The sequence below is a fragment of the Podarcis cretensis genome (genome assembly GCF_951804945.1).
Source record: "Podarcis cretensis genome assembly, chromosome: 2".
In the NCBI taxonomy this organism is placed as follows: Eukaryota; Metazoa; Chordata; class Lepidosauria; order Squamata; family Lacertidae; genus Podarcis; species Podarcis cretensis.
In genome coordinates this window covers 106,427,070-106,445,904 of record NC_137171.1, presented here as the reverse complement: position 1 = coordinate 106,445,904, position 18,835 = coordinate 106,427,070, and the positions used below count along the sequence as shown (strand labels likewise).

The 18,835-nt window shown below is 44.1% G+C and overlaps 1 protein-coding gene across 2 annotated transcripts in view; it reads right to left on the bottom strand.

Moving 5' to 3' along the window:
* The window catches only part of ARIH2 (ariadne RBR E3 ubiquitin protein ligase 2), a 38,177-nt gene that overhangs the window by 16,358 nt on the left and 2,984 nt on the right, over positions 1-18,835 (bottom strand). For both annotated transcript variants that reach the window (XM_079963569.1, XM_079963570.1), the window contains exons 2-4: positions 11,388-11,734; positions 2,939-3,006; positions 1,553-1,616 (exon numbers count right to left, since the gene is read on the bottom strand). In XM_079963569.1, the coding sequence (XP_079819695.1) occupies positions 1,553-1,616; positions 2,939-3,006; positions 11,388-11,636 (381 nt within the window). In that variant the 5' untranslated portion in view covers positions 11,637-11,734. The remainder of the gene's footprint in view (positions 1-1,552; positions 1,617-2,938; positions 3,007-11,387; positions 11,735-18,835) is intronic.

Sequence of the window (18,835 nt, the reverse complement as noted above, 5' to 3'; positions counted from 1 at the left end):
TATTACAGAATAAATCAGCAGCAAGAATGATTAGAAGGGGGTATTCCTTTATTAGCTAATCCTCAAACTCAGACTTGATCATCAGAGAGTGAATACTGCAGCAGTGATAACTGGATCAGATAAAAACAGTGGAGAAACAGTTGTAAACAAGCATATCAGCAGAGCCACCAACTCATTCATTTGACAACTCATTCATTAAAGTTATGTGGCCTATATTAAAAGCATGTTTATTAGCCACACATCTCCAGCTCACGTTTGAGACACTTTGTGCCCAGTTATATCTTGTTGATCTACCAAACAATGTTAACAAGTCTCCAGCATTGGATAATATACATGGGCTTCTACATATTGATACACTTTTATTGATAGTAATGTATGTTAAGTGAGCTTAAGTACATGGAATCTAATTGTGATCCGTGGAGACACTTGTACCAGTTAGGCCCACTTATCTGCCAATGGCAAAAGAAGCTGTTCCTCTCAGAGGTCTCTGGATTTGCAGTTTCCAGCAGTTACCTTAATTACATCAATACTGCAGGGTAGCAAGTGGACAATAGATCAGCTATTGCAACAACTATGTACCACCCTGTTCTAAAAAAATATATTGCTCTACATCAGGGTTGGGGAACCTGTGGCCCTCCCTGATTTTGGACTCCAGCTCCCATCGACTCCAGCCAGCACAGACAATGTTCAGGGATGATGGGCGTAGTCCAGCAACCTATGCAGGTTCACAGGTCCCATCATCTCTAGAGGGTAAGACATGTTAAAAAACTAAATATATTTCAAGTAAAAGGGGGGAAGCAATACAAGGCCTGATCTTTCGGATAGCGAAGAGCTGAGCAAGCTGCTCAGCACAGTATTGGGTGCTTTCTGTGAGACAGTAGGGGGGCAGCGAGGCTGGTTTTGATCTCGGGGCAATTACGTACATTACCAACAAACTCATTTATGGTTTGGAATGTAGCTCAAAAGAATCCTCCAACTTGCACATCCTGTTTAGAGCACAAGAGAGCTACCTTTCTGCTCACAGAGATCCCCAAGATGTGCAAATGTCCCAACCGCACTTGTAAAAAAGGTTAAATCTATGAACCAGAAGCTTCTCTAATCCATTTTCCAAGTCAACTAGGTCAGGTTTTTCCTAATCACAGAGAGCTTTCTGGATACACAAGACCTTTCTGCTTGAAAGTGAAAAAGCAACCTCTTTCCAGAGCTGGTAGCTTGGTTAGCCATACTCTTAAAACATCACAGTTCAGGGTAACTTTCAAGAATTGTTGAAGATACCAGAGAACTAATCCTTTACTATGCAGATTAAACCCTACAGATCCTGGCTACAACCAGCAGCTGAAGTGCATTTGACTGCTTCCTGCGGCAAAATCTGAGAGATCCGACCAGATCCAAAAGGTCAGGATCATAGCTTTACGCCAGAATTCTATTACTGAACCCACAAGAGCAGCACTGCATGAGCCAGCTGGGAGCAGGCAAGTTGGCAAGAGCTAGTCTCTGGGGAACTAGACAAGGAGTTTTAGCATCAAGCATGCCGGAACAGTCCATTACTCACGTGTTTGGATGAGGCAGGCTGAACTCGTGCTTCCACTAGCAACTGGACAGAATTAGACTTGTGCCTGAAGGAAGAGTTAAAACTTCAAATCAGCACAGAACCATAGCTGCAGAGCTGATGAAAACAAGAGCTACAGATTTCAGCAGGAAACATCTACATTCATAATTTTATTCGGCATCACAGCCACCAAGGAAGGCAGGTTGCCCCGGGGGGGGGGGGGGGGAATCCTGTCCCAAACCAAGGCCATGCACGAAAAGGGTGATATGAAAATTTCAATTTATGTGAATAGTAGTGTATTCAGCATCAAATGCTAATGAGCAAAAGCAGACAGAGTTGCAACCAATTAAATTTGTGTAGAAGTATAACTGAGATACAATAGGATTTGGCATTAAGATCAGGGCACCAGCGAAGTCCACCTCTCACCCCACCAGTGAGGCTTGTATGATCCTAAGATTGGTAAAGGTAAAGGTACCCCTGCCCGTACGGGCCAGTCTTGACAGACTCTGGGGTTGTGCGCCCATCTCACTTAAGAGGCCAGGGGCCAGCGCTGTCCGGAGACACTTCCGGGTCACGTGGCCAGCGTGACATCGCTGCTCTGGCGAGCCAGAGCCGCACACGGAAACGCCGTTTACCTTCCCGCTGGTAAGCGGTCCCTATTTATCTACTTGCACCCGGAGGTGCTTTCGAACTGCTAGGTTGGCAGGCGCTGGGACCGAGCAGCGGGAGCGCACCCCGCCGCAGGGATTCGAACCGCCGACCTTTCGATCGGCAAGTCCTAGGCGCTGAGGCTTTAACCCGTAAGCAACAATTATTTATGTGCTTTATTAGCTTAAGTGATTATATTATGGCTGTAGTAGCTTTTGGAGTATTTTTATATAACTTTTATTGTATTAATGAAATTTATTATTTATATCAGCAGGGCCTTATGATTTTAAAATGTTTATAGGCGGTATATTGAACACATGTTAACAGTTTTATGTGTCTGGCCTTACAGCAAAATGTATATACACTGATGAAGGGTGTATTTGGAAACGGGTGTTTTATGCTAGCTACAACTATTCACATAAACTGAATTTTCAAATCAGCGTTTTTGTGCACATTTTTGATTTTTTTTGCTTCAGCCTACACGTGTACCCCTTGTTTTTTGTCCAAACCAAGGCCGGCCAATGAACCATATTCTTTATCAGCCATGGATCATTATCCCTTTTTTAATTTTCAAAGTAGCCAACATCTGCTTACTTGAAAATTAAACGCCAGTGTGCAATACCAAGTGTTCATAGGATTGCAACTCTGGAAACGGCTCAAAGAAAAAGAAAATATGATACTCCAAGGGCAGTGAAAAGAAAACCACAGTAGTAATGCTCCACAGCTTGAAGACATGCTTACCTTTCCAAAATTTCTGAGATTTGCCAGTGGAAGCTAACTAATACAAGCTTAGCAACTGCATGGGACACCTAAAGAAGGAAAGGAAGGGGAGAAACCAGATTAAATTAACGTGTCAAACATACCTGCTGAAAGGACATATCTACCTCCCATATCTACAAAACAAGGTCAATTTGTATTTTCACAATGCTACCAACATTCTCCAGGAAAAGCAAATATTTACCCCTCTCAAATGTTCTTCCCCTTAGCCACCATGTTACTTAGTTTTCCACTTATGTCTCAAGACCAAGAACAAAAGCATGGGCAGGATTCAACTAATGGGTCCCACTAGCGCAAGGTTTCCCAAACTTGGGTCTCCAGCTGATTGTGGACTACAGTTCCCATCATCCCTGACAACCGATCCTGCTAGCTAGGGATGATGGGAGTTGTAGTCCAAAAACAGCTGGAAACCCAAGTTTGGGAAATCCTGCACTAGCAAAAGCCCCTTACTCCAGATTTGATAACTGAAATATTGGAAGAATTATGCAAGCAGAAGAATGCATTTCATAAGGTTGACTGTGCCAAGCAAATTTAATAGCTCTGCCCAAGACTCCATTGATTCCAGTGACATTCAAGGGAGAATAAAGTACTCTGCAATGGGTGGTTTAAAAAGGCTTCATATCAAAGTGTACCTGCAGGGTTGTATCTGCACAGATTTGGGAACCAGCTCCTCTTATAGGAGGTAGCTGCCTGCAAAATTGATCAGCAGGAATTAATAGGCAATGGAAGAAGTTTTTGCTTCTTCAGGTTCTTCCTCATGCACTGAAACAGGAACAGGGCCCTGAGAAACGTCACTGTGGCTTATTTTAGTTCCTCAGTCTCCTTACAGAAAAGCACCCCACAACTTGCACCTCAATTTCACTCTCAAAGCCATTCCTCCCTGTTTCTCCGGATGTTGCGACATTCAGAAGAATGAGTAACTAAAAATTACTCCATTTAATACAACCCATTGGTATGATTTTTTTTTTTTAAAAATGTAACCACTATCAGCAGCAATTCACAATTCAAAACTAGAGATTAACTTGCAAACTGTTGACCATATGGGAAAAGGGCAGCAATAAAGATGCGCAGCAGCTGAGCGACTGGACGTGTGTTGGTTTTTTTATTATTATTACTATTATTATTATTACTACTACTATCAGCATTTGTCAGTTGCTTTATACAAAATAAAGGCTCAAAGCAACTTAAGATAAAATGCAAATAGATAAAATCAGTTAAAAGCTGGAAAATTTTAAACACAATGTCCAATAACAAAACTCCTAAAATGTTCATGCAACAACACGATAAGTAGGACAGGTTCTACCCCACCCTAGAGGCTACCTTAACTACCAAATGTCTGGGTAAATAGAAATGTCTTAGTCTGGTGGTTTGGGTGCTGTTGTGCAGAGACAGGTTCCATAGGGCAGGATTCAGCAGTTGCACTTTTTGCATGGCTTCCGTGGTATTTGTGCATGATATTTTTGCTGAGGTTGTCTTGGGTTTCTTGCAGTTGATAGCAGGTGGCTTTGTTTTCTTGTTAGAGGATAAAATCAACAAAATGTATGCAAATACAGTGGTACCTCGCAAGACGAATGCCTCGTAAGACGAAAAACTCGCAAAACGAAAGAGTTTTTCGTTTTTTGAGTTGCTTCGCAAGACGGATTTCCCTATGGGCTTGCTTCGCAAGACGGAAACGTCTTGCAAGTTTGTTTCCTTTGTCTTGCAAGTTTGTTTCCTTTTTCTTAAAACCGTGCATTCACTTTGAGGAGCAACTCATAGCACGCAGTGTGGTAGCCTTTTTTGAGGTTTTTGAAGACTTTGGTATTTTTGAAGCTTTTCCAAAGTCCGTGCTTCGCAAGACAAAAAAATCGCAAGACGAAAAAACTCGTGGAACGAATTAATTTCGTCTTGCGAGGCACCACTGTACTATTTATAAGTGAATGGCAAAATTTTGTTAGCTTGTTTTTAGATCCATTCTGAATTGTTAAAAAAGACGGAAACATTTGTATTATGTATTTTATTATGCAGGGTTCCTTATTTACCTGCTTTTAAATATTTATATTTCTTGCATGTTTTTAGTTGTGCCTGATTTTAAACTAATGTATGCTGTGAGCTGCCTTGCTTTTGAGTCCTGCCTTGGAAGAAAGGTGGGATATTAAACAAACAAATAAATAAAACGCAATTTTATAATTTTAACTTATGAAAGTATTTACATCACCCTCTCACAAAACATCACAACAGTATAAAAAAAACTTTAAAGGCAGTACAGCCTATTTCTATGGGTTGTAAACCATATTTGAGTATAGTACTATAGTAAAAATGCAAAAAATGAAGTGACCACTTGGTCTCAACAAACAGGGATGGAGATGCTTTTACTCCAGCTGCTGCTTACACTCTTTCTGAGCCCAAGTCCATACCTCATGGAACAAATTAAATGTCAGCATGACAACCATTTCTGCAGTTTGACCACTTGTGCACAAATGCTCATCAGCCTATTAATTCAGAGGAGAGATGGGTTCTCGTTTCAGTTTCATCGGCATTCAATCATAGGTCCATTCTGTCCTGTTTTGCTTCATGCACAAAAGGTCTGCTGCCTTTGAAGTGTCTGTATTTAATGTAATTGTACACCCTAACTTGACACACGGCAGGAAAAATATGTGTTTGTTTCAGAATGCTTTAGATTTTTAATTGGGGATCTTTTTACTGCCCTGGGCTTATTCGGGAAGAAGGGCAGAATATAAATTTAATAAATAAAATAAAAATGACATGAAATATGTCAACTGCCGACAATGCCCCTCTGCATTCTATGTAGGGCAACCAGGCCACATTATGTAAAAGCATGAATGGGCACGAATCTTTAAACAGAAATGGATTCAAAAAAAACAAAAAACCAGCAGTGGAACATTTCCCTGGATGCTATAATGTCACAAACTTTAAGACCAGCCTTGAACAAAGGAACTTCAAAAGGAAACTGCAATGTGAAACCACTGAATTCAACACATCAAGAGGTTCAACCCGATCACTTGTGGACTGAAACCACACTGCATGTGTTAATTGGCTTACCCAATGCCAAGATGCCTGTTGTTAAACGCTGCTTTCTGTGAATGGCGGCTATTAATAACATAATTAACACAGTCTGTCATTTTCTGCATTCCACTACAAAACCCCCAGCCATGTGTGTGTAAGAAAGCTTGTGCCATAACGAAAGCTAGGGCAATACAGTCTAAAACTATGGAATTCTGCTTGTGCATGGAGGACTTCCCCTTCCTTTTCATCCTGCAGCCCCCCAAACATGCTCTGTAGAGATGCTCAGAGCCAGTTGAGGAAGCTACAGGGGGAGGAGGAAGAACTGCATCTACTGCCTTCTGATCTCACCCCTAGACTTTAAAGGTGCCATAAGACTGCTATGGTAGTGCTGCAAGAGACAAAAATAGCTACCCCGCTGGAAACTGTGTTACACAGTTATCAATACTCCATTACCTAGTCTAGCCATAAAATCAAGTTAAACTTCCAGGTTTGTCAAAAAATATGTTCCTGTGCTTCCCCCGCTCTCCACATGCTGCAAAGATCCAACTGCTGTGAGATGAGATTGTTACTTCTTGCAAATCCACAAGAGTAGTAGCCTTAGGGATCCATGAATCAAAAGAGAAGTAGGATGGATTTTGAACTGCCTCTGTACACTTCTGGCTCATTTCCCCAGTCAAACAAGGAGGAAGTGAAAGGTATCAAAGTAGCTTTTGTGCAAATATAGCTATGCAAGATTGACCGGTAGGTGGTGACCCCAGGGAAGAGGCTCAGGTCTTCCCGATAGCACTATATTCAGGCTGTCAAGGAAACAGACCAGGACATCCTGATACTTTCACTTACGAGACATTACATTTTCCTTTATGACCACAGCATACCAAAACAAGGGCTAAGATAATGGAAAAAAGAAAGAACAGATCTCTTTTAAATGTTAGAACAAGGATATTTGTTGACCTTGGGGGAGGCCAACTCGACAAGGACCCTTAAGCAAGTTTATCTAACTTGATTTCTGCCTAAAAAGTATAGTGAAACACAGTGTCTCCAGCTCCAATGTGTGCTCACTGCTTGTGAGGGAAGCCTGGCTCTCGTGTGCAGAGCCTGGGCGACCATCAACCTTCTCTCTTGCTGCCTTGCCTGGGCTCTGCATTCTGTGCTTTAAAAGTTCCAGGTTAAAAAGTCTTCCTTGTCCCCAAGCAAACATTATTGTGGTCACCTATCCCAGAACACCTTGCTATGAAGGAAAGGCCTTTTCTCAGAGTCCAGGTTATGAGGAAGAGGCAGAAAAAGCCACCAGCACGGTTACCACTATTGCAGTGACAAATCCCGTTGCTTTAAGTAAGGGGGGTGGGGAGCAAAAGGAATTGGGATGCAGTGTTGGGGGGAATAATAAGCTGGCTCTGTCGCTGCAAAGAGAAAGATAGGGAGGGCATTGAGCAGCAGCAGCAGCAGCAAAGCATTGGTGGTAGTCGTTGCCCAGACCTGCCAAGATGCTGATGCAGACCCTGTTTCCAATGTGACAAATAAAGCAGCTAACCAAGGCAGGTCTCTGAAGGACCGATTTGGCAGCACAACACACTAGAAGCAGTCACAAAAGGATTAGCTCAGGATTATCAAAGCTGTTTAGGTGGCAATAATCACAGCACAGGTTTAAGCACTGCTAAGAATAATTGCTCAAGGTATCTAAGGTGACATAGCGGTAATTGCAAAGCATGACACGTTTGTAATTAGAAGGCTTCCGGGGTTCAATGGAGGCTGCTCATATAATGATATCCAGAATATCATTTAACCAAAACGGGAAGTGAGCCTGGCTAAAAAGCACCAACTCCAATTAATAGAGGCTTTGCCTTCACCTCTTTTTGGCAGGCTGGAGAAAAGCAAGGCAGCACACTAAAACCATTCCCAGAGTTACAACTGCTTGATTTCTTCGCCGTGAATTGCCTCAAACTTGGCTTAGCCGAGAAATATATCCTCTTTCCTGCCGAAGGGAATGCAGCTTGACAATGCATTTGAAGAGCACAATGCCAATTAAGAATCTAGGTTATTTCCGCTGTCAAATCTAGATGGCAGTTCAAAAGTTGAGGAAGGAGACCCCTGGAAAAAACAGCTTCTAAAGAGCAAGTAAGATTCCACAATGAAGCTAGGAACTTTAAGTGTGGAAGTGGGCCATGCATCTATTAGCACACTTTCAGAGAATTCAGAGCTCCACTGTCCTTTCCAGGAACATCAGGCACTTAATGTGCGCATACAGAACAAGACTGCCATTCTCAATTATGTCTTAATGGCTCCCTCGGCCTATAGAGCAAGATGAGCACTGCAACCCCAGAGTCGTCCGCGACTGGACCTAACGGTCAGGGGTACCTTTACCTTTAAGCTTCACAGAATTTATTGTGTCCAGAGTTTCATTTGGTTCATAACTCTTAGCCTGGTGAATATTAGGTGAGGTTTCAAGTGTCTATAGTGCTGTTAAAAGATGAGCAACAGAAACCTATTCTGTGCATTACTTTCTTGGTGGTTAAGAGTTGTTAGTGGCAGGGGTTCTAGCAACGAGGTTAAAAATAAGATGGGATGGATAACTAGACTAATAAATTGGATATGAATTTGCTGAATTAATTTATAACAGGGATACAAAAAAGGGAGATGTGAGGAAGTCAAGAAAATAAGTGAATCAAAGATGAGAAGTAAAAAGAGGGATTATTGTGGGTTTTTTTCTTTTTTCTTAAAATGTGTTTTTTCTTTTCTTTCTTGAAACTATTTTTCTTTTTTATTATTGTCAGGGGTTCAGGAGCAGAGGCACAGGGAGGAGAGGAGATGGAGAGCGAGGGGGAGGAATCCGAGGGGAGCGTAGGAGAAGAGGACAGTGGACCGAGGGATTCCACGAGCCTCTCCAGCAAATCGGAAGATTCACAGAAGGGGGCGCCAGTGGCCAGGGGTAGGGGGTTCCCAAGGGGAACGCCCCAGGAGCAAGGGGGGAGCAGAGACTCCCAGAGCAGTAGTTGGAAATCAGGACCAGCTTCCCCACCAGAGCAGAGTGGGGGGGAAGAGTCCCAAGGATCGGGGCCAGTGCATTCCCCACCAGGGAGAGAAGATAAGGCAGGGCTGACCACACCTCCATCGGGGAGTCAGACAACGGAGGGGAGGGCAGATCCAGCCAGTATCCCGGAAGAGGGAAGCAGTGACAGAAGTAGTGTAACGGTCAGGAGGAAGGTCACTGGGTTGGCGCGAGAGGCAAGTTCAAATGTACAGGAGCGCGGGACAACAGAGAGTGAGGATTGGGAACCAGGCCCTAAAGCCCGCCGGAGGGAGGGGGAGGAGCTAAGCGACTCAGCGTCGGAAGAGTCCAGAAAGGGCAATGCCCCAGCGGGCAGGAGGACCCAGAGGAGGAGAGAGCAGCGTAAAAGGTGGAGCAGGGCTAGGATCTTAAACTGGTGTCATAGGGGAGGAGACTCAGACGGTACTTCGCCGGTCTAGGCTTTAAGACGTAGAGCTGCGCGCTGCGGCTTTGAAATGGAAACTAAACCTCAATAAAGACTTTTGTACATAACTACAGCCTGGCGTTGGTCCTCTGTGAGCTGGGACCTAGAGGCAGCTCTGACAATTATGTATTTTAATTTTGTGTATTTGTTTTTCTTTCTTATGCTTGTTGTTTTTCCTAAAACTTAATAAAAATCTTTATAAAAAAAAAAAAGAGTTGTTAGTGGCTTTAAGTTCACGGCAGTCCATTACTACGTGTCACGATTATGCCAGATGGCTTGTGCCAAGTGTCAAATGCTGGCTTCTGCTCAGAAATTGAACTCGTCTCTGAGCATCTGCAAAAGGGCTTGAATGCTTCTAGATTAAGGCTACTGCACAAACATTATTAACCAAATACTTACAGATTATTGTTCTCTTCCCTTCAACACGCACAGAAATTCCCCCCCCCCCCCCGAGGAGCAATTAGTCACTGGTACAGCAGCAGGCAACAGCGCCTACCTCTAACAATCCATTTGTCATGGTAATTATAGGATTTCAGGAGACCCAGTCTGCTTCTCCTGAAGTCTATGATTATTTCTCCTTAAGATGCACAACACATTATCAAATTGCTGAACTGGAACTTTTAATGTGTCTTTTCTCCATGTACTCACTTGGAATCTATTTTAGCTCCTCAGTTATTTGCATATCATCTTGGGCTTCCTCTTTTGCAATAACTTCTGGGGCCAAATGTGCATTGCAGAAGTAAGACCCAATTATGATGCAACAAAGAATTACAAATTAAAGTGCTTTCCAGTTGCACTGAGAACTCTTAAGCAACCCAAAATGAAGCTCAGATCAAGAGCTACCATTTTGCTTAATGCAAGCTAGCACAGCAAAACACTTTGCCTTATTTATTCTAGATTTCATCCCGGGGGAGCAGCATGGGCATCACTGACACACAGATCCAGAACTGGCCTCCACAGTCACTTACAGACTCACTGTTAAAACCGTGTTTATGGAAGACAATCTTACTCGGCTACGAGTGATTGCCAAAGAAGAAGAAGAAAACAGCCAGTAACTTCAGGCTCACAAGCTACACATCATCCTTACATTTTCCTAATGCCCCTATAAATGATTTCTCATTCTGGTTTGGCCCCAGCTTCCCCATGCAAGATGGCGAATATGGGAGCTTGGTTTGACAGATCTCTTAGGACAGGTGCAATTGACTTTCTTTCTCCTTTGGGATGCTTTGCAAAAGAAAAGGGTCTATGAAGGAGATAATTAAGTCAGCAGTTCACCAGTTTATTCCAACTGCAGTACTACATTTTACAGCAGTCATTTTAGAAAGGACTGAAATGGCAGTGACAAGGGAAGAGGAGATGCATTTGCAAAGATGTTACTACAGATAAGGAGATTAGCATTGAAAGACCATGGGAAGAAACGAGAGCCACAGTATGAACAGTGACTAAAAGGGAGAGAAATCCTACCCCAAATCCCATTTGACCTTAAGCCTGGAACAGACACCACCGCAAAAATATACAGCACTGAGCACTAGAAACTTTTTAAAACAAGAAGTGCATAGACAAACTCAGCCCTCCAGATGTTTGGGGACTACAACTCCCATGATCCCTAGCTAACAGGACCAGTGGTCAGGGATGATGGGAATTGTAGTCCCAAAACACCTGGAGGGCCGAGTTTGCCTATGCCTGTGTTAAGTACTAGGAAGTCAGTAAAGGAGAGTTCAGCCATATTTGGTGCCTTCGAGTATTAAAGCACTTGTGCTCTGTGAAAAGGGGCACACACACAAAGCGAAACTGGAAACACAGCCACCCCAGATCCACAGCAGTTTTGGTCATTTTTTCACTTACAGCTCTGATGGCAGACCAAGCGGTTCAAGTTTTCCTTGTCCGTTTTGCAGCCTTAAAGGTGCACCTTCATCGCATGCCACAGTGCTGCTCACCTTTAATGCAGAGGCCAAGCTGACCATGTGCTCATTCAGGGTACTCTCCGATTCCTTGTAAGTCAGGCAGGTAAACTGATATTCCTCAGGGTCAAAGGCATCTGCTCCCTGTTGCTCCACGTCATTTGCCACCCCCTCATAGTAATCCTCAATGTCCCCAGGCTCTTCATCCTCTTCCTCCTCGTCACAGTTTGGATCATAGTCCTCTTCGTTGCTGTCAGAGCCCTGGCTGTTCATGTCCACAGACATCTTAGTGCTCAGCCAAACTGCGGAGCAGGAGAGCAACGTCCGTTTTCTTTTTCAACAACTCTTATCGCTCTTTTGACTTCATTTGACTTCTCTGCCTCCTAAATTTGGGGCAGGGGAAGGGGGGGGGGAAGGAAAATATATGAGTAAGTTTAATGCCCACAAAATGCCTGCAAATAGCCAGACAAGAACAACAGAATTCATATGGGGGGGGCAGGGCGGGAATTCAAGAAAGTTAAAACAGTAAGTAGCGATGTTCATACGCAATGAAGGCAGACCACTTTTTTTGTAAGACACTGAATGATTTTTATTCCTATGCCCAGGTCGCTTCAGGAATCATGTTCAGATTCCTGCTCCATGCCACACTCCCCCTATTCAGTCTACCTCACAGGGCTCCAGCTGCTGCAAATCTGAGTGGGAAAAGAACTGCAACAGACTTTGTACTCTGAAAAGTGCCACAGAAATATATCCATCTTCTATTTTAATTGTGCTAATTTGTATTTGTTTCAGGCTGTACCTTGTTTTCTAACAGAGAGAAAATCAGCTTACGAAAACTAAAAACTGTACACTACACCATACAGATGCAAATGGCCCAATTTAAAATAATCAAAACATAACAAATCTTAACAGCAGACATTCAAATTGCCCACCTAGAAGTGTTATGGGTTTCCAGTATTTCAGCTCTCATTAAATTATTTCACAAAGGACAAAAAGTCCTTCTAAAGGTCTTCTAAACCTAACTCCACTTCTGATCCTTCTAAAGGAGTGGAGGGGGCTGCCCAGAGGCACAGTGGGGGCCATGCATCTGACGGCAGCAGCACCCTCAGCTGTCTCTCATCGAAAGATCTGCAAAAATGGGGCGAGAACACAACGGAGAAAGCATTCCTTCAGGCCATGTATGCATACATTTATGGATCAAAATTAACACTTTGAGTAAAGGTAAAGGTAAAGGTAAAGGAACCCCTGACCATTAGGTCCAGTCGTGACCGACTCTGGGGTTGCGGCACTCATCTCGCTTTACTGGCCGAGGGAGCCGGCATACAGCTTCCGGGTCATGGCCAGCATGACTAAGCCGCTTCTAGCGAACCAGAGCAGCGCACAGAAACGCCGTTTACCTTCCCGCCAGAGTGGTACCTATTTATCTACTTGCACTTTGACGTGCTTTCGAACTGCTAGGTTGGCAGGAGCAGGGACCGAGCAACGGGAGCTCACCCTGTCGTGGGGATTCGAACCGCCGACCTTCTGATCAGCAAGTCCTGATCAACAGCCTTCAAAGACAGCCCTGTGTCAAGTGCATTACAGTGTGTCAGGCTGGCTCTTCCTAGGGGGCAGAGCTGGTGTAGCTGAATAAGGAGCTCCTGATGACAGCTGCCAAGTGTGCATCAAGTAGAAACGCAGGCTCCAAGGAGCTCCTCCAAGCTGAAAACCTGTTGATGCCTACTTGAAAGGAGATAAGGCAACCTGTCAAAGATGGCTTGTACTTTAGGAGGAAGGCAACTCTACCCAGGACAGGTTGTCTACATGCTTCCAAGTCGACTGGTTACACCCCTATCCCTATGGCCTGAACTGCAGTTTGATGCAGCATTGGGAAACTGGATCTGACCGGAGGGCTGGATCCAGGACTTATTTTTCATTTTTTAAATTTCACTTTTAACTTGTATACCACCTTTCTATATTGCTATACGTAAGGATTCCAGTATCTCACAATTGTTCATATAAAATTCAGTTTACTTTCTTTGCATCTCCTCTCCATGGTGTTCTGTACACATACGACTGTTCTCTACCTCCTGCTTCCAAAAGTCACTTTTCTGCAAAGTACCACCCTTTTCACACTGCCCACTACCAGTTTACCATCCCCAAACTTTTGCATATGCCATTTACTTGCCTCATCCGGATGATAACCTTTCTTGGCAAAAATTGCACCTCTGTATAACTAATGGTGCTAAATTCTATGCAGAAGCAGTGACAGTGCATAACTCAGGTTCCCATGACCTTTTAAAGTGTCACCATCCCCTTGCTTCACAGCTGAAAAGCAAGCTGGCTGAATTAATAGCTGAATGGTGAAATGGAGAGATATGCCTGCCTATTGCCCAAGGACTGAAAGATAAGCACACCAAAAGTTATCACATTAACACATCAAATATTCCAAGCTCAGAAGACAGGAAATTATTAGCAAAGCAACTAATGCTTTGCCCCTAATATTATCTATTTAAAAGCACACTAATCCTTAGGAGATATCAGAATAGCTAAAGGCAGAATTCTATCTACACCGATATTTACTTACTTACTTACTTGCTTGCTTGTCTATTTACATTTGACTACAGCTAGCAACCATGACTAGAAGCATTCTCTAAAGAGCTCATCAGCAAAATGAGAAAATCACAGCTTTAGCAAGCCGCAACTTACATCTTCTGATCAACACAATAAGTAAATCAGAATTACTGATTAAGGTGCATAAAATAGGCCAGAATTAAATACTACACTTCTCTCAGACTGGTCTAGTGGAGTATACACTCAGCTCCAGTCTCAGAGTTGGTTTACATCCATAAAAAAAAACCCGTTTAGCTGCAGGAAAATACAGTCAAATATCAAACACAATCTGATTCTATGCATGTTTACTTGGAAATAAATACCAGCTATTTCAATTAGATCAGGAAAATGTCCTTATGACTGCTTCCAGAGACTCTCTAAACTCCATATTACTTCTTGGCTTCTGATCCCCAATAATCCTCAAGGCAACTTAAAAAGTTACACTGGATAACATAATGCACCCATCTGACTATAAAACCATAGCAGGGACTTTCCTATACAAGGCAGTAATATTCTATTATATTTCCCTAAATAAAAGCTAGTCCATCACACACACATTAGAACCCGTACTTCTATTTTAATGATTCACAACTGTAAATTAGCCAGTAACTTTGAGAAATATAGCTATAAAATTCCAGAATGCAAATCACGGGGAGAAAAATCTCAGTTAACTCATAGTATGTCCCATCCCTTAATTTTATAGTATGTTAGGTAGGTATTGCGGTCACTCCAACATGCATTTGATTTGCCCTCTCCTGAGCTCAGCCAGCTTCCTTCAGCTTAAGAGAATGAAGATCAAAAGATAAATGCTAAATGACCACAAATTTGTTCAAGTACCCTCAAAATGTGCCACAGCCAAATCCTTTATATCAGTCTTGCAAACAGTAAAAAAGGTAAAGGTACCCCTGCCTGTATGGGCCAGTCTTGACAGACTCTAGGGTTGTGCGCTCATCTTTCTCTATAGGCCGGAAGCCAGCGCTGTCCGCAGACACTTCCGGGTCACGTGGCCAGCGTGATGAAGCTGCTCTGGCGAACCGGCACCAGAGCAGTACACGGAACGCTGTTTACCTTCCCGCTATAAAGCAGTACCTATTTATCTACTTGCACTTAAGGGTGCTTTCAAACTGCTAGGTGGGCAGGAGCTGGGACTGAACGACGGGAGCTCACCCCGCCGCGGGGATTTGAACCACCGACCATGCAATCGGCAAGTCCTAGGCGCTACCCGTGCCACCTTGCAAACAGTACTAAGGAGATTATCAGTCCCCTTCCTCACTCCCACTCATCCAAGTTCCTTCTCTTTTCCATCCCATTATTACAACCACAATTAATCAATTCCCTATGGCAGGGGTCAGCAAACTTTTTCAGCAGGGGGCCAGTCCACTGTCCCTCAGACCTTGGGGGGGGGGGGGTGGACTATATTTTGGAAAAAAATATGAACAAATTCCTATGCCCCACAAATAACCCAGAGATGCATTTTAAATAAAAGGACACATTCTACTCATGTAAAAACACACTGATTCCTGGACCATCTGTGGGCCGGATTTAGAAGGCGATTGGGCCGCATCTGGCCCCCCAGGACTTAGTTTGCCTACCCATGCCCTATGGGGTTATCCTCATATACCTACCTAGGAATAAAACTGTGGACTTACTCCATGTGAGAAAGGTGGAGAGGGAAAAGTCCACACACATACCCTATAACGACCTAAGAACAGCCTTGGAGGATGAGGTCAAAAGGCCCACCTAGCCTAGCTTTGTTCTCAGCATGACCAGCCAGGCACCTATGGGAAGCTCATAGGCAGCACATTAGTGCAAAAGCACTCCACTGCCTGTGACCCCAGCAAATGGTGTTCAAAGGCATACAGTGGTACCTCGGGTTACATACGCTTCAGGTTACAGACTCTGCTAACCCAGAAATAGTAGCTCAGGTTAAGAACTTTGTTTCAGGATGAGAACAGAAATTGTGCTCTGGCTGCAGTGGCGGCAGCGAGAGGCCCCATTAGCTAAAGTAGTGCTTCAGGTTAGGAACAGTTTCAGGTTAAGAACGGACCTCTGGAACGAATTAAGTACTTAACCCGAGGTACCACTGTACTGCCTTCAAGACTGGAGGCAGTGCACCGCCATCATCGTTAGTAGCCACAGATAGCCTTATCTTCCATAAATTTGTTTAATCCCCCTTTAAAGCTTTCCCCATTTCACTACATCTTGTGGCAGCTGATTCCACAGTTCAACTGCGCGGCGTGATGTCGTTCTTCCTTTTGCCTGCCTGGAATCTTCCACCATTTAGCTGGCGAGATTAATCTGGGGACTCTAGCATAATGAAAGAGGGGGAAAGACTACACATTGTGTCTGATTTGTACACCTCATTCCTAAAGCAGCCCCAAAGGTTGTATGTAACCTTTCATTATAGTAGAGTAGCTCTAGCCCCTTGACCTTGGTTGTCCTCTTCTGAACTTTCCCCAGCTCTACAAGATTCTTTTTTAAAAGCACAGGTATGTTTCTCACCTAGCCTTTAAGGAATAACTAGTTCTGTTTAAAGGCAGGGGTGGGGAACCTCAGGCTCAGGGAACGAATGCAGCCCTCCAGGACTCCCTATCTGGTCCTCAGGACTCTCCCCAGGCAGAGGGAGAGCATGGCCTACTGTACAGACCTAACATTTGCACTTGTTGTTCTACCCACTGCTAGTTCCCCAACCGTGGTTTAAGGCTAAGGAACTACACATAGGTAAGAACTACACATAGATCAGCATTAGATCAAGCGCATACATTACTCTTTCTCTGTGGCAGTAGATATTTGTCAGAAAGCAGAAGAAAATGGATAATTACTAGCTTTTAGTATCACTCGCAATCACTGGTTATGGCAGTGGTTTTCAACCAGTGTGTTGTGGCACCCTGGGGTGCCTTGAATGATGGTCAGGGGTGCCACAGGCAACACTGGCTTCCGTCCCTCTTTCCTTCCCTCCCTCCCTCTCGCATCTCTGCCTTCCAAAGGCTGGCATAGCTGTTTGTTGCAGCAGCCCTGACTACAAGGTCTCCAGACAAATGGTGCCCCTGGGTCTGGCCAAGGGTGAGGAGAGATGGGGAGGCTGAGGGAACACTCCACAAGGGGAAGTGTTTGAAAATGGGTGAGGGGCTGCCAGCTCTGCAGGCAAGGGGTGACATACCTGGGCTTCTGAGTCTCGGGGCACATTTCCCCATAGGGGAGCCACAGAAGGAATATAGTTGATCAAGGGAGCTGTGGACTCTAAAAGGTTGAAAACCTCTGGGTTATGGTATAAACCAGGGATGTCCAATAGGTTGATCGTGATCAAATGGTAGATCCCCGGGAGGTTTCGGTCGATCGCGGTCGATCGCTGGGAGACGGAGCATATTCCCCAGCGATCTGTTGGTGAGTGGCTGTTCCTCTTTCTCCCAAAAAATGGGGCTTTCTTCCTCCCTAAAAACAGGTCAACAACGTTGACCTGATCACTGCCAGTTTTTAATCCTGTGAGTAGATCGCAGTTGGCCACCCTGGTATAAACTAATGGACTATAAAGGGGAAACATGAGAGAAATTTCTATTCAGGCTTCATGCTGTCGTAGAATATTGATTTTTTTTCTGTCAAGAGCATACAACAACGACAATACTATACAGTGGTGCCTCGCAAGACAAAAAGAATCCGTTCCGCGAGTCTCTTCGTCTAGCGGTTTTTTCGTCTTGCGAAGCAAGCCCATTGACGGCTTAGCGGATTAGCGCTATTAGCGGTTTAGCGGCTTAGAAAAAGGGAAAAAAAGGGGAAAAAACCTGCAGGAACTCGCAAGACATTTTCGTCTTGCGAAGCAAGCCCATAGGAAATTTGTTTTGCGAAGCACCTCCAAAACGGAAAACTCTTTCGTCTAGCGAGTTTTCCGTCTTGCGAGGCATTCATCTTGCGGGGCACCACTGTACCTGAAATTTTAACACACTACTAAAAAGGCCAACTTACATATGATTTTCAGAGGCAGGCACTCTGAAAAAAATTAGAGCAATTGCCAGAGGAACTAGTCAACATGGAAATATTATGTGGGAAGGTCAATTACATGGGAAAACAAGTATTTAATACAATCCTCAACAATTCTCATTTTCTAGTAAAAGAATATTTGGATGCCTTCTCCCTTCAGAATCCAAGCCTCTTTCAATCCTTTGTTAGTGAATAAAAGTCTGTTGTATAAAAACTCTTTATGCCACGCTCTTTAGTTCATATAGTGCCCTGATCCTCGGAATGTTAAAACATTTAAGATGACTGAAGTACCGCAAAGTGTTACCCACACACGACTACAGCAACCACATTGTCTTTGCAGTCTTTGGGATGGTGCGGCAGGAACAGCCCCCTTCCTCTTGGCCTGGACACTGTCTCCTGCTGCTCTGCTTCCAGATCTGATCTGGGAGACAGGTACTGCCAAGGTGGGGTTGTTGTTTGCTGAGGCCAAGACAGCCAGAACTGCCACTGCCTTTGGCAAGAGAGGATGGTGGTTCCATCAAGCCCTCTCATGTGAGGATTCTAATGCCATTACACCAGCTGCTTGAGGAATTGTGTGCCATCCATATCTTTTGGCGTGGACACTGTCGCCTGCTCTGCTCCCACATCTGAGCTGGGTGGGGAAGAGTGCTTCCTGGGGAAGGACTTCTCTTTATCAAGGGCAAGACAGCTGGCATAGGCAAGAAGTTGCTGCTCTCCTGGACAACCAGAATCTTCACAGACAGAACCATGTAAGTGCATTATAAGACCTTGTGCTGGAGTTTGCTTTCCCTGCTCTCTCACATTCTTTTTTCCGCATATGCCATGTCTTTTTAGATTACAAGCCTTAGGGAAGGCATCATCTTATCATTGGTTAAGTCAGTTGCTCTAAGAGCCTTTGTGGCTAAATGGAAGTGAAT